General features: G+C 33.3%; 1 protein-coding gene across 1 annotated transcript; it reads right to left on the bottom strand.

Moving 5' to 3' along the window:
* Positions 1–1,092: 1,092 nt before the first annotated feature.
* Positions 1,093–15,688, bottom strand: FU (kinase family with ARM repeat domain-containing protein). The gene is made up of 22 exons (XM_085717263.1): positions 15,504–15,688; positions 15,318–15,392; positions 14,088–14,180; positions 13,829–13,903; positions 13,649–13,741; positions 13,018–13,081; positions 12,820–12,904; positions 12,316–12,388; positions 12,174–12,242; positions 11,995–12,075; positions 11,796–11,877; positions 11,516–11,668; positions 9,546–9,684; positions 8,532–8,703; positions 7,026–7,124; positions 6,273–6,800; positions 4,895–6,052; positions 4,289–4,522; positions 3,495–3,638; positions 3,072–3,152; positions 2,606–2,794; positions 1,093–1,525 (listed from the first exon to the last, which is right to left on the bottom strand). The coding sequence occupies exons 1-22, from the start codon at positions 15,594–15,596 to the stop codon at positions 1,280–1,282; spliced, it is 4,026 nt and encodes a 1,341-aa protein (XP_085573389.1). The 5' UTR covers positions 15,597–15,688; the 3' UTR covers positions 1,093–1,279.
* Between the last annotated feature and the right edge of the window lie 1,522 nt (positions 15,689–17,210).

Below are 17,210 nucleotides of genomic sequence, written 5' to 3'. Positions count from 1 at the left end.
CCGGTGAGGATACCATGTAAGCAATGTCATATAGGATCCACACTAACGTCTATCTCTTTCTCTATTGCGCTTAACTGTACATTAAATTCATTGCATTTTATTTTTCTCTATTGCGCTTAACTGTACATTAATACTCCCTCCGGTCCTATTTACAAGAAATAATTTACTTTTTAGATACATTAAATAATTGGGTGAAATATGTTTTTGATCCCTATAAATATGTCAACTTTTCGTTTTAGTCCCTCTAAAATTTTCCTTCAACTTTTGGTCCCTATAAAATTTTCAATCTTTACTTTTGGTCCCTCTTTTAAAGTAAACTCATGTAGAATTCATATTTTTTAATAAAATTTTCCAGAAAAATTCAAAATATTATAAGAATCACTCCAAAAAAATTTAGAATTTTTTAACAAAACATGAATTTAATATGAATTTTTATATTTTTTACGGTTAAAAATTCATATTTAATTTGTGTTTTGTTAAAAAATTCTATTTTTTTTTAGGAAATTGTTTTAGAATATTTTACACATTTCTGCACAATTTCATTAAAAAAATACATAAACTAAATTGAAAATAGGGACCAAAAGTAGTGATTGAAAATTTTATAGGGACCAAAAGTTGAAGGAAAATTTTAGAGGGACTAAAACAAAAAGTTGACATATTTATAGGGACCAAAAACATATTTAACCCTAAATAATTTATGTATTTGGTTTAGGTTCTTGACTAGATACATACATTATTCAATGTATCTAAAAAATTAATTTTCTCTTGTAAATAGGACCGGAGGGAATATATTATAATCAAATAAAGGGTATAAATAAAGGGTATAATTCGACCGAAGAACAAATTGTAATTAGAATAGTTTAGACCGAAGAACAAATTGTAATTAGAATAGTTTAAATAAAGGGTATAATTCGAAGATAAAATAACAGTGAAAAATCATATACCCCTTTATATATAATTAGTTATTACCGACATAGATAAAGCCAAGTATTTATTTAAAAGTTCAATGAGAACTCTTTAAAAATTGAATCGTCCAGTCAAAAAAATAATAAATTTGAAATGTAGAAACTAATTTCAACACATACAAAGACATCGTCTAAAATACTCATAATTATCATAACATTTTTTACTATTTTACACGAATATTTCTTGAAATTGGCCCATATTACATATGAACATTTCAGTTCACATACACTTATGTGCGGTTTTCAAGTCTATTTACAAATACCTAAGAATGAACAGAATGACTTCAGTGGAAGTCAATCAAACAGTGGTACAACTAGACTTCAGCAACTTTGCTAATGATCACGGATGCATATTTAGCAATGGATGATTCTGGAGACTGCTGAAGCCTTCCAATTACAGGGAACAAAGGTGATGAACGGATGAACTGTCTGCAGAGTGGATGTGCACACATCTTTGCTAAGGAAAAGAGAGCGATCTTCAAAGGAGACTCGTTTGTTGAATCATTTCTGCTTGGATTTAGTGCTGATACCGCATAATCGGAAATTAACTTCAGGAGAGACTGCAAAGGAAAAAGAACAAATTGCTTGAAAAAATAGCTGGCAGTACAATATAGACCACAAAGTTATACTGTAATTGATTGTTGTAACACGTTCAGCGCTTGAAGGGAGATAAATATCAGTAATTCCTAATCATCTTAAATCCTCAAGAGAAACAAGATAGAATTTGTAAATCTAAATCCTCTTCAACCATTGAAGACCACCTCATGTCCTGTCTATCTAATTATAATTGTTTTCAGATAAAATAGTAAACCTACACCTCCCTGCCCTCTTTAAACAAGCTTCATGGTAAAATTATTTTCTGTTAACTAAATGTTTATCAACTGGGTTGAAAAGTTTGAAGGTATAATAAACATGGACCATAATCCACAGAAAGGAGATTCATGACAGTTCACTAATTTTCAGATTCCAAATTCCATTTTCTGTACATTCCTACATACGTCCATGTTCCTCATGCTCAAGGAGGACCTTTAGACATAACTACTGCGCCAATTATATTTTAACTAACTGTCTAGCTAATAAAATCTAGCTACTATGACTATTGATAATGCCATGTTATTATGTCCAACAAACAGCTGCTATTTCTTCATACACTTTATGCTGCTGGCTTTGGGTTCACATTAGCAAGTAGTTAATTTAAAAAACTTATTTTATTATAGGTTAGAATGGTCTTATTAGAAATTACAATCTTAAAATTAAAATGTGATATGGAATTCAAAAATTTAAAATGAGGAAATTATTTGAACAATTTTATTATTTGAACTGTGTAATCACAATTTTATCTTCAAAACAAATGTTTTTCTTTTTAAAATTTTAAAACATTCTATGATTTATAAATTTAATGTGAATTTGCATTAATTTCAAAAAATAAAAAATGTCTGCGTAATCATCTTGTATTCTAAACGAAACTAAAAATGTTTAAGTGAAAATCTAAAGTGAATCTAACTAAATTTATTGATTAGGGAGGAAAGAGGTTAAGTTTTCTTTTAGAAGTAAAAGTTGATGAAATTGCAATTGACAATATAAATAAAGTTATAAACTAAATTATATAAAAATATTTAAAAAATGCAGCGAGCACGTACCTGAACGGCTCCTTTAGACACAATGTCTTCACAAAGTCTGTCAGAGTTGCGAACCAGATTGCTAAGTGCACCTGCTGCATTTGCCTTGGTCTTGTCCTCCTCTGCCATTTGCAACAAATTTGCCAAATGAGGAATTGACCTCCTCAGTTCTTCATACAACACGTCATTGTAGTACGCCGCATTTCCAATCTGAATTCAGATAGCAGGTTAAAAGAGATAAGAAAAAGTATAATTCCAGCACATATACAGTACGAAAATGGATAAGCATGATGGCATCAGTTTTAAAAACAGGAAGGACAATTTATGCATATGTCTACGTAAATTGATAAGAACTTCAAATGTTTGACAAGTAAAACATATTTTCATCGCAAAAATTCATCCAACACAATAAGAATGCCAACAAGCATAAACATATTCTATAATACAGCATAAATCTTTGGCTTTAGCCATGGGATTTAAAACTTACAGCAAAACAAGCAAACTTCCTTGTTCGTTTGTCTGGATCAGAGCATCGATCAATAAGAATACCAACGATTTGATATCTTGCCTGCAAATTCCAATTGTATTATAAGAGAATTGAAAATATGATAACTGCAAAAGGTAAAGTGTCAGATTTTGAATTTTCATATTTGATTGAGTGTCTGTAATTTTTTTAAAATAATGAAAATGTGTGTCCGCTCATTGAAAAAGTTAAACTTATTTTTCTTTTGAGGTAACGGATATACTGTAGATTCAAGTTAGAAAACTTTTATATGTCTAGGATTTAAACACATTGTGATGGGAAAAAAAGAGAGAAGGCCAACGTAAGAAATATTATAAAAACAAGTCCACATATTTGCTTTGATCAAACAAAATATATTACTTCTATATTCTTAATTGTTATACTCACAAGAGAACTGTAAAAATAGGCATTGTGACGACACATGTTTCCAAGAGCACTGCAAGCTTTTGCACGCATGTTTGGATCTTCATGCGAAAGAAAACTTTTTAAGAACTCCAAAATAGAAGCACCTTTAATGTACTCATAGAATCCCTGAACAACAGGAAACGGAAAGTAATAATCATTTTTCAAGGAATGACTATGGAACATCCAGAAAGCAAATACACGTGAAACAATTATACTGGTCTAAAATAACTCAAACTGGTAGTGCATTGTGCCAGAAACAATAGGAAAATATTTACCTGTACATCCCCATTGTGAAATGCCAGTTAGTTATTCAAAACGATGTAACTATACCCAAATGAGGATTCTCTAAATATGTTTTTAACACAAAAATACACATCTCAACAAAATTGTACTAAGTTCATTGAATGAACTTCATTCCTTTAAAGTTATTTTTGATAAAGTTATTTGTTTTTTATTTTAATACTCTTAACTTTTTATTATCACATTCTAACCTATTTCTCTCTCTACAATAAATAGTTTGAGGTAACGTTGACAAAACAATAATGAATACTACTTTTCAACTTCGAGAATGAAAAGTAAGTATGAATAACAAACTTCTAAAAAATGAAACTTAACTAAAGGGAGTAATATGTTCTGCAATATGTTTACATATCTATCTCATTTCTGTAATGTGTATCCACAACCCTTTATCACTAAACTGAATAGAAATGATAAAGGCAATAGATGATCAATAGCATTCATAAAACGAAACCATTTGGTGAAGCGTCAAAACTAACCTTGTCCATACGAGCAAGATCAGAAATTATCATAAGCGCATCCAGCATAACCTCTTTTAGTCCTGACAGGTCAAAGAACCTTCTCATCCTATTTGGATCCAAAAGACCTTTACTCACAAGTTGGACTGCTAAAGGTCGTTGGCACACCATTTTAGCAAGAAAGGCCACAGGCCTGCCCAAATCGTTCAACTCCATATGATCTAGGCAACGAAGGATAATGCTAGGCGCACCAACCTGAAAACATCAAAGCAATTATTAAAAACATGGATGTTATAAGATAGCAATTCAACTAATAGTCAAGTGAAAGTAAAAGATTTATAGCAGGCCGCTGTATCAAATATAAAATTTATATAATAACTGAAAACAATAGAGAAAATAATACCAAAAATAAAATTGTCATCACATGTCATAAACTAATAATTGGTGCATTAAAGCTGTGATTTTTATTTTAATTTTTAAAAAGTAACCTACCATCAGCTACTGCTTAATAACAAACATTAATGACATGCAGTGGAATATCAGTGTCCCATGAAAGAACGATATTTGTTTGAAGCCACTTTCAATATTCCAAATAAATTACCAAAGGGGATTGAAAGATGATTTTACCTCCACAAGGATCTTAATGTATTTGCCCATGTCTTCTTCTATTGCCTTAACTGTATCCTTGTCTTCCATGCATACTCTCTGACCAGGGGAACCGACGTTAAGAAGAAACCCACTGCTGACAGAAGCATTGGCTGATGGCAAGCCAGGTGCATTTTGAAGAGCAACAAAAGGAAATGCTAAGAGATCTATGACTGCATTTATTAGATCTCTAACTCCGGCTCTCCCTCCACCAGGTCCGGTCCAGTTTTTTATCAACTTAAGATGAGCATCACATATTAAGTTGGATATGAGCTTAACATGTTCATTCCTAATCAAAATCTGACGAAAAATCATAGCACCACCAGAGAGACAGTGACATAATGATGAAATTGTCCACACAACACCTATAGGAGATAATCCAATTCTATTGTTTAGGCACTCGTTTTCTTGAGAAGCATTCGAAAACCCATTGCTTAACAAGCCGATAAGAAGAAGAGGTATACCACTAGCACACAACTGCTGAACAGCTAATGGTCCTCCCCACTTGAGTTTGGAATCTAAAAGACCAACACACCCATCTCTTATCCCTAGCCAATATGGAAGCTTCCCATTAAAATTACCAGGGTCCAGTTCATTTTCTTTTCCTGATGAAAATTTAAGGTGGTCACTTAGTGTAGAAGTTCGAGGAATTAAGGGCATAGCAATTTCAGATATCGGAGACTCAACCAAAGTCCCATGTTCGAGGGAAAGAACGGATGACAAAGCCAACATGGCTGATGCACTTTGAAGTTGGAAAGAGGCTTTTGTTTTATCATCATAAGAAACATGATGAGCAAGAACTGAGAGTCGAGCAAGCTGCTTCTTTGGTGAGTTGGTGAGCATAAAAATTGCAGAATTTCTTCCAGTTGACTTCAAATGTTGTGCAATTATTGTAAGAATGAGACATGAATGACGAATCAGAGCAGAAGGATTTGCTAATTTACATTTAGTGTTACTTGGTTCGACACTGTGTGCATCTTTGTTGAGAGAGGAACTGCATATTGACAAAACTGAAAAAATCTCTGAAACAATAGTGCCATCACCGCCACCACTAACAACAGTAGTCACAGGAAGGGAACTGGGAAGCCCACAAAGGACGGCTGGAACAATTCCACTGTGGAGGCAGCACCTTGACAAAAGCTGAAAAGGCAAAAGAATGACGGCATATAAAAATTTGAATTACATTCAACTATTCCATATCTGAAACTTTAACCATTGCATCAATAACAATAAGTACTATAACTTTATTAGAGAAACAATAAAAAAAAATTGAAAGATCTGCTTTATGCAGCCAATTTAAAAAATGCAACTTTCTGTCATAACAGGACTACCTAAAACAAGGGCAAGCGACCAAAAGTACCTGAAGACCACAAATCGTTGCAGACTCAATACGTTGGTGAAAACAATAGTATACAGCAACCTGAACAGCTTTGGTTCTCAGGAATGCTCGTGTCATTGCATCAACCATTTTTGTTGATTCTTCGTCAAACAAGGGATCTTGTCTGTGATCCATAATTTCTGTCCTCTGCAAAAAATGACTCTGCAATGCACTGATGGGAAACAAAATGGCACTTTTTTTCATAAAAAGAACATCCAGAGCATTAATCAAGGACCAGGCAGCTCTGCATGCTTCAGAAGCAGCCCGTAGCATATTTGAAGAACCGGCAATAAGACTTGAGCCTGAAGTAGCTAAGCATTGGCACAAATGGTCCACTAAACCAGATGTTTTCGCATGATCTATAATTCTGTTAGCTGTTTCATTCAGTGTCTCTGAGCCTGAAATTTGAGATGATCTAAGCACTTGAGTAACTTTAGACAACATGACTGTAACACAGGCACTAGACTCATACAAAACTCTTCCAGATGCATCATTTATCGAAGTTACAACCTGCAATTATATATTAACAAATGAGTGCTGCAAACATGTAAGGAATGCACAATTAACAAGAGTTTTTCAATCTCTGATGTACAGGCTAATATTTAAGATATTCTAGGTATTGGTTATAATGATATGAATACTGAAAAAACTGAACTATGTAGTTTTAGATGTACATGTCACTTTCAATATAAATTACCAACAAGATGCAAATTTACATGATAGAAAGAGTATTACCTGGGAATAGATATGAACCAATTCAACCCAGTGATTTATATATGAGCTTGAAAAGAAACTTCCGCCATTATCTAGCAAAATTTTAGTGATAGAGAAACCCTGCACAAAATAAAATGCCTGAAGTTTAACTAGCTATCTTGGGAGAAAAGGATGCCAGTTAATTTCACATAAAATAGGCCAAAAATGATTAATCAAAGAAGATAAAATTATTTGCACATACTAAGTTTCTGAACTGTGTCAAGAAAAGTATTAAAAGAAAACAATCCTAAAATAATCCGTGCTCTACAACAAGTTTGTTTGTGTTCTCACCTATCTCTATATCCGAGGTGTTGTTTACAGTTGTATGATCATCAATAATCAATCTATACTGGTTCTCTCTCTCTCCCTCTCTCTCCCCTGTTTTCGCACTTACGTCTACAATATTTGTAATAATTAGATACTCATATTGAGCAGTCAGGCTCCCTAGGTTTGAGAGGTTACACAACTGACATTCATTTGTGAATTGGGGTAATCATATTGGACCACATTTCTCCATTAATCAAGTGTTCCATGAAGGGACAATCATCATTTATAAAAGAGATTATTTTTTAAGGAGGCATTGTCACTCACTTTGTTGATTCAAATGATCATTAAGCATATGTTTTCACTTGCATCAAATCCTCAATCTTTTAAAAGCTTGGTAAAAATAACCTACATGCTCTATCTTGAAGGATTGTTGGAAAGTACGTAAATATTGTCAAGACAAACTGTATAGGTTACATAGTATCATGTGATTTCAGTAACTAAAGTTAACAGTGATACAATTATTATTTTCAGTCTATATATTCAGCTCATTGTGTAGTTGAGATATACAGACTTAATACTGGTGGGACTTAATCTCTACATTCATTAAGGAAGACATTTACCAAAATAGAGTTGGTCTTCCTAGTTTTATTCAAATAATTATGTTTTTTCATGGATTTGGTCCATGTCCCCAGTGATTTTTGTACTATTTTTTCCCATTTTCAATAAATTTTTAGTGTGCTGCAAATAACTGTTAGTGACTAGGGTGCAACCTTCATAGTTGAGATTCCTTGCTCAGCATAGTTTAGAGAGAGAAAAAAAACTTTAGATTGCTTCCTCAACATTTCCAAGGCTGCTTGCTCATGTCATATAATTTTACATCATCTATCAAATATTTTCCAAGATATTGTGAAAGACTATGATATTCTAACACATCAAATCAAGATCCAAGCATTTTAAATTCATTCTATTGAGAAGGAGACTTGGCGCAACAGTAAAGTTGTTGTCATGTGACTGAAAGGTCACAGGTTCAAGTCCTGGAAACAGCCCCTTGTGTAATAGGGTAAGGCTGTGTACAATACACCAAATCGTGGGACCCCTTCCCGGACCCTACATATGTGGAGCTTTGTGCACCGGGCTGCCCCTTTTTTTTTAGATATATAAATGGAAATTATAGAATTCTTGAAGAAAGAAACTAATAGATTAAAGGTGCAAGTAAGATACCTTTGTTAACAAGTCAAAAACTTCATCAGATTTCATTGCTACAACAGATTTTGTAAACAAAAGAAGCTCGCTTATTAATTCATCTATGTGTCCAGTAGAACTGAAGACACCAGCAGCAACTAGATTTGATAGAATTCTCAATGACTGGTTTGAAGCAGGAAGATCTTGATCACTGTAGATCATAAAAGAAAGACTTCAGAAATAAATAATTTTAAAACCAAAAGAAAAGAAAAAATTAACAGGGTCTTGAAACACAGTTGCTTGATTTTTATTGAAAAACTAAATAGTAAAAGTTCCAAAACAATCAAATTATGTCTCATATTTAATTACCTATCACGTGGCTTTTGAATTTAATTCAATAGTACTAAAGTAATTTTTTATAATTGGAATGTGGATGATCTTTGAATTTAAATTTGTGTTGTCTTTTCGATCAACGTCATTTTTCATGAATTAATAATCATTACCTGTTAATATTAGTACTATATTACCATTTTTGCTTTAAAAGTTTGCCAATAAATTATATTCCAAACACCATCCTGTAGTTAACCCTAATGCAGGTATTGGGATCAGGTTCGGGTATTGGGTATAGAAATTACAGTTCATGTAGTCTAGGTGCAGACGAGATATTTTAAAAAATGAAAGCATGAGAACGAACATTATAATTATATATACGGCCTTTCAGGTCTACTATGCTACTAACGCGGTGCTATAGCATGACATTGACAGCATTGAGTACAATTATGTTATGATAAACAATCTTCTTCAAAATAAAATGTTATGCTAAACAATATGTGTGAACCTGAAATGGAAGTAAACCAAGTTTTAGGAGGATTTTATGTCAACAGATTTTCAACAATACAAGCCAAAAGGAGGATAATGAACATATGATCAACAAGAAATAAAATTAAATAATGTTCAGTAAACTCAAGACATTAAAACTAATTCAATTTTAAGTGGAACTCATGAGGACTCCAAATGCATATTGAAGTTTTTAAGTATACAACACAAACTTACCGGCAAATATTTTGAGTTCCCTTTGACCATTTTTTCAGTGGTTGCAGAATATGTCCCAATGCTTCATTGTCTTGACCAATTACTTTTGCACCTTTGACAGTGCGAGAGTTACTTTCAAGTCTGTCAAATTTTTGGCAGCCTGCACGGAAGCATTCACATTCACATAAATCCAGGTTTCATGTAAGATAAAGAATCTATGACTAAGGTTTTGCAAAGCAAAAATAGAAAAAAACTGCAGTTTGACTTCGTACTAAAAAATAACAAGTCAATAAATCCCTAAATGCACAAAAAACTGACGCATACATCTCGTACTCGTTGATTTCAGTTCTGGATAAAACAAGGGATAATTTCCAGGAGGCTTTAGCTTAATCATGAAGAATTATTATCTGATTCAATCTTGTAAAGGTGTATCCTGCCCTTCTTTTCCCGATTTTCACAAGGACCAGTACAAAGGAACCACTTGCAAGACGCAAGAAGTTTTTGAATTGCTGATTAATTGACTGTTAGACAGTATGTGTGGTTGGTAAAAAATGTCATTTCTAATTTTAAACAGCAAAACATTCATTCAAATGAAAGGATGTGGAACGAAGTGCAATCTTCTGTATAAAAAGCACTTGCAAGTGTTATACTGTATCAATTTGTGGGTTTAGCTTGTGTGCTCATTTTGATGCAACATCTGGTCTGCAGATGAGATATAGTCATTTCATTAGAAAAAGATGCAGCACGGACTCATTCTACCTGTCTGTTAAGAATGGAAAGCAGTTGCTAAATTTCTTTAAAATTTCAGTCATAATCAAGGTGGCTATCTTTGCAAGTTAAGAATGATGAACCCCTATACTCTGGCTTGAAAAGAGTCTTAGAAATTAAAAATACGAGAGTTTGTCTATTCTTGTCACAGTCAGTAAAAGCTGGAGGCATGCATGAGTATATGCAAAATATCTGTTAATAAGAAAACCAGTCATATATCTTCACTCAACAACTAAATTTTGTGATATGTGATTCATGATATGGTATCAAAGTCACTCCTAAACCTTATAATGACTGCCTAAAGCCTTTCATAAAGGCGGTCTGCACATAATCCTCATTTAATTTATAACTTCCTAAGCTGTCACTGTTTATCTCGAATCCATTATCAGTATACCTTTTTTTTTTAATGGCAGATGTTTGTAAGTTAATTGTTATGTTAGCATTTTATCCCTTGCCAGGATTCAAACCCTGAACCTTTAACTCTTTAATCCCTTAGCTCAACCAAGTGAGTTACCCATGCCCCCCTTTTGATTTGAAAATCCAAACAATGTCATCTATTATATTCTATTTGATTGAAAATCCAGACCATATCAGTATACCTTTGTTTTTTCTATCTATTCTATTTGTTTTTATTCGTAAAACTGTCCAAACAATGTTCAATCCAGAACTGGTGTCATGCTATGATTATGAGACGACAGTGGACAGCTCTTGATTTCCATCACACATGAGCTATTGCTCATTCAATTACGGGGAAATTTCCAATATGTTGTCACTGATTCATTTTGAGTTCAATGCTGTTTATAATGTAAACGTAGGTAGCACTGAGCCAACAGTGGTTTTCAATCCATTCATTTGGGATGCAGTATACATTACATGCTGCCTCCCTTCACATGAGTAAACATGGAAGATAGACCAAACCATAATTACAAACGAAAACCAATAATAACCTTTTAAATTTTAATCAATTACAAGAACATGAAGAATGAAGAACAACTTTATACTTTAAAATATTTCACCTTAAAATTAAAATGTGAAGAGACAATAACTGAACCTCATATATTTGGAGTGAAATATTTCTAATTTTAAATTTAATTTGAATTTGTACAAGACAGCCAATAGTCAGAAATATGTAAACAGGGTAATATCATATGTCTTCCAATAACCAAAGAATTATTAGCATACAAATAAGCATAAGCATGGAGTAAAAAGAGAGACGACAATACCTGACTCTCCTACATCATTTTGATTTGAAAATCCGGAAGACTCATCAAGCACTTTAGAATTGGTTTTGTTCATGTTAGGGCCATTTAACTGAGCTTCATTCTTAAGTGGTGAAGCAATATGCTCCTCCAAACATGTTGTGTGAGTGTTTTTGCCTGTGACAAAAGTAAGTCATTATAATAGAGGGGGAGGAAAAAAGTGTAGAGACATTTGGTAGATACTTTATTGATACACAATAATACAGTAAGTACTATCATCCTGCAGTACTGGAAGTTGCTGAACCTGATGAAGTTTGCATGGTTTTCCCTTCAACCCTCTGCGGTGTGTTGTTGTCCCTTGGTGAACCACTTATCTCATGCAATTCCTGAAGTTCAGTCCATAAATTACTAAATTAATTAACTGAAAATACTCAACTAATATAGACTCCAATGAACATCTTGCCCGATGCAGAATTCTTTGGCAAAAAATTTAATGTACCTACCCTGGCCTCGATTTCGTCGTTAGTTTCTTTAACAAATGGGTGTTCAAGAAGAGCAGGCCAAGTTAGTCGACTTTCTGGTGCCTGGTTAGAATAAATTTGGAAACTGAAGTGTATTAATTCATTATAAAATCTCACAAGGCAGAAATGAAAAAAGGGGAAACATTCGCTAGAGAACTAACCTTGTTAAGCAAACCCTTTAAAAAGCTTTTGAAATTTGTAGTCATGCTATCAGGATATTTAACCGGATCCTGGATTATTTAATTAGTGATCAGAACATAAATAGCGATTGCATAACAAATCTCATCTGATTAAAAAATATACCTTAACAATGTGTCTGATGAGAGCATAAACAGAATTTGTGTAAAATGGTGGTTGTCCTACAAATAACTCATACCTGTTATAGGCATAAAAAAAAAACAGGCTTCAACTCAACTAAATGTCAATAACAAAGAACATTGCAAATTGCTAACTAACTATTAGTTAGATAACGTCATCCTTCAGAACCCTTTTGCTAATGCAACAGGTCCGGTTCATCATTAAAAATGAGAAACGTAAAGCAGTTGTTGAGTACCACAAGCATGAAGTTGGGTAAAGAATTTGATTCTACAGAGAATAAGGATAATGCAAATAGAAAATCAAAGAAATAAAAAGTAGGATCTATTTGGTTTGAGGAAATGAATTACCAACTTAAATATTGTAAAGACATCTGATATCAAGACATTAGGCCATATTTAAATGGACAACTATCAACGAAGAATGCATAATTGAATACCAGTAAATGTGTTATTAGATGCGGATAAGAAGAGATAAAGATATTCAACATACAATATAACACCAAGAGACCATAAATCTACAGTGTGGTTGTAAGGTTGTTCCCTGACAAGTTCTGGAGCCATGTATAATGGGGTGCCTGAAAAAAAAAATGAAACAAATTCAGTCTCAAAAAACACCAGCAGCTACACACAAACTGCATTGCTACAATGAAGATTAAAAGGCAACAAATTGTGTTCTGATGAGCCAAACCTTTTATAGATCGCAAAACAACTGTGTTTGTGGACATCGCACGTGCAAACCCAAAATCGCAAAGCTATCAGATATTCAAAAACAACATAAATTAGACCATGATCAACTGTTCTTAACTAAGGAAAACTAGAAATGAAAGCCATACAATCAGTTAGTGGGATTAAAACATAATGTGATGAGTGTTTGAATTAACTGTGCGATAAAAATAAAAACAAAATAAACTTGTCTTTTAGGAGAAGTTTGTTTCAAGGGATGAATATTTTATTCGTTCCTTGAAATAACTGGTTAAATGGCAAGTCCTCTGGAAGTGCTTGCGGCTTAATTTGGTCGAGGATTCGGTGCATTTTGTTATTGGAGTAGAGGGTTTGTATCCATCATGTTATGTTTATAGAGAAGAAAATTAGGTTGCAGATGGGTTAGCCAATCTAGCCTATATATTATCACAGAAAAATTGAACAAAGCACATATGCAGTGAGGAAAATTGTATTAGATTATTCAATGAAAAGAAGGCTTTACTCGTGTAGAATGTGAATCATAAGAATTACAACAGATAGTGACAAATTTCTACTGCAACTAGCAATAAGAAATGTGTGGTGCATGTTTATTCACGTGAACAAAGAGTTAAGCAAACCTTGACAATCGATCCGGAACCAATGAGAATATTTTGAGGCTTCATATCACGGTGGATGATCCGGTTGGAATGCAAATAATGTAAGGCTCTTACCTGCATAACCCACCAAAAAAATAAGACATTTATCCTTGTAATTCTTCCTCCAAGTATTGTTAGGAAAAATCGTATAGGATAGAATACCAATTGCTTTGCAATTGCTTGAACTTGTTCTTCAGGAAGGCATTTATCATCCTCGAGAATCTCAAATAGCTCACCCTGAAATATGAAAATTACCATCAGCATGACAGCATGTCTCATGATTCAAACTTCCTTGTTCCACTATCAGCTGGACGTGCATGCTTAAATTAACCATTAACGAATAAGTGGTGGTAACTTTCAAAGACTTTAAAGTACTACAAATCCAAAATCAATCAAACAATCAACAATACAGATAGTTTACCTGTGCGAATTCGGTGACAACGCAAAACTCTTGCGGGCTTTCAAATGAATCAAGCATTTGTATAATATTTTCATGCTTCAACTTCCTCAATATCTGCAACGTGAATATCAAATGTCAACAGTTAGCACAGCCATTAATAAGGAATTAGTAGAAAAACTTATATTGTTCAAAAAACTAGATCCATCAATTGAGTGAGTAGGATCTATGAAAAACTAGATCCATCAATTAGTAGGATCTTCGATAAAATCATTTAGAAAAAAATTCTTCTCTTCGGCAATTGTTTGTTTCTGGTTTCTCCAAATTTTCGTTCAAGTTTAGACTTTGATTTTTGCAATCATGTAGAACATAACAGAATTTAAAAATCAATGCATATTGTATATTTTAGTCAACATATTCTATATATGCACGCACTCTCCAAAAAGGCAAAAATTGATGTTAATCATGCCATCCTGTTCGTCCAGTCCATGAATTTTGCAGTATTTTTAGAGTTATGAGTTCTAGTCTTCTAAATAAAGTTGAATAATCCATTTTGTTTTAAAATCGAAAGTTTCCAACAGAATCACATTTAACATTATCAATGCTAGTCCAATGTGTAATACTATTTCCAACTATTGAAGTATATGGAAATCACTAATTTGGAAAAATCAACAATAGCAAACCAAATCTATAAACTCAATAATAATGACTTTTTAAGGAAACATTAATAATGATTTTATTTATTTCTTAATTAATTCAGTACAAACATAGCAATCGCAATCTATGAAGCACTTACACGGACAGCAGACACGACACTAACACAAACACATCAACACCGATCAATCAATAACAGCAACCAAGCCTTATACCACTAACTTGGGTCAGCTACATGTGTCGGTGTAGGACACAGACACACGTCACTGGACACCGTTTTGGTATCGGTGCTACATGGATAGCAATACCAATACCAATTTTAAAACAGTTAGCAGTGGCTTCTTAACACCACACTCAGGTGCCGAGATCATAACACTAACGCAGCATTCTCACACTATAACTCAATACTTTTAACATCAGTGACAAAGAAAACTCGTTTTTGGATTTCAATCTAAGTACATGAACAGAAACCCTAACTATAGCAGCAACTCAACCAGCATCAAATCGCACAAAAATGAATTCATAACAAATAGAAAACACAGAATCAAGTCGCATGAATTAAAACAACGTCGAAATTGACGAGCAAATTAAACGAATTACCTCAATTTCTTGTCTCAAATTGTGAATATCCTTTTCCGTTTTACCGTGTTTCATGATGAACTTCATCGCAACAGTCTGAAAGAAGAAAATTGAAAATGGAAAGTTAGTTAGAAAATGGAAATGGAAGAGAGAGAGAGAGAGAGAGAGAGAGAGAGAGAGAGAGAGAGAGAGAGAGAGTAACGGAACCTGTCCGGTGTGTTTGCGTCGGCCTTTGTAGACTTTACCGAAGGAACCTTCGCCGACGAGCTCGATTACGTGGTATTTCTCCACCGACCCCATTGTTGAATCTCGGGGAGAGAGAATGTGTGAAGTTCAGAGAGAGAGAGAGAGAGAGAGATTTGAAAATGGCGAGTTGAATTGAATGTGAGAGTAGAACCAGAGATGAGTAATTTCGAATTTCTATTCCCGCTCCACTCAACCCTTTTCATTTTATTATTACCACTTTTTATTTACTTTTATTTTTGTAGCATTTTCAGACAAAAAAAGAGCCGTTTATTTTTTTTTGGTTGCAAAGACCCGTTTTTCATGTTTTCATTTTTTAAAATTTATTCATTTTAAAAATTTGTTCATTTTAATAAAAAAAAAATTGAAGAATTGTTTTAAAATTTGTTAAAAAAACTTGGTATTCTCTGAAATAAATCATTCTGATTGAAAGAAGATGAATGTTAGTTTTTTTTAGGCCAAATAGAAAATGTATTAAATAAAATGAAAGAGATACACAAACAGGATGGACATTAGACCTGACCCAGGAATAATCAAACGAGGAATACGTGAAAAATCAGTCAAATGGATCAATTATAATCTATCATATGGAAGGACATTAGACCTGACCTAGGAATAATCAAACGAGGAATACGTGAACAAACACCCAACGCGCCAGAGCACCAAAAAGTGTTTAGCATATTCAAAAGATACCCAAGCAGCTGCGGATCTAAGCAAAACCCAGATCAAACCAACGAGCAAGAGCCACACGAAATAGAAAAAGCAACAAACCCAACCACTTGTGTCGGATTCGCTCGAAATCCTTCGGATCAAAACCGGATCTGAATCGAACAACCAAGAACGGCCTATCACGTCCCTTGCAAAGTCTGCGGCTCAAAGAAACGACGAGGATGATTTTTGGAAATAATGAAAACAATATTTAGATATTTTCATTGTTTCAAAAAATGCATACAATTGTTCATTTCAAGGATATAATATCTTCCCTTAAAAAAAATATTAATTGTTCAAATTGATCTTGTAATATACATGAAGTCTTTAAAGTGACCTTGTAAATAACACATATTATACCCATATGATTTGATATTCTTCTTATTTCGGTCCTGCTACATTTCCGTGTAGACAAAAAGTTCAGAAAAGTGATCTAGAGGTTTGTTTTTTTTTATGATTTTGTGCATGCATGTTTAGGACACAAAAACATGACTATCCACGTAAAATTAGAATTTTCTGACAAATGATGCAATAATTACGAATTTTTAAAGCGTCATATGTAACGCCCGTTTTAATTAATTGATTATTTTAATGAGTTTTAGATTATATGTATATGATTGGTGTGATTTATGTGATTTTAGAGAATTTTATGAGATGTTGTGACTTATTTATTATTTAATAAAATAAGATTTGAAAATAAAATAAATATTAAGTTGAGGGATTATTTTGTGAATTTAGAAAGTTGGTGGTAGAAAGAAGAAATAGGATAAAATAGATGAGGTGATTTAAATAGGAGAAGTTAGGTTTAGAAGTTGGAGAACGTACGATCAGTTTTTGGTGAAAAAGGAAGAAAAGACTAGAGAAGAGGAGAAGACAAGGGAGAGCTGCGATTTCATCTTTCTAAGGTAAAGGTGAGACTAACATTCAGTATTATTAAGCCTGTAATTCTGATAATTAGATTTA

The sequence above is a fragment of the Medicago sativa genome, chromosome 1, assembly GCF_051527215.1.
Source record: "Medicago sativa cultivar Bolivia chromosome 1, Bolivia_mono, whole genome shotgun sequence".
In the NCBI taxonomy this organism is placed as follows: Eukaryota; Viridiplantae; Streptophyta; class Magnoliopsida; order Fabales; family Fabaceae; genus Medicago; species Medicago sativa.
Note: the sequence above shows the minus strand (reverse complement) of the source record. Positions and strands in the feature narration are given on the sequence as shown.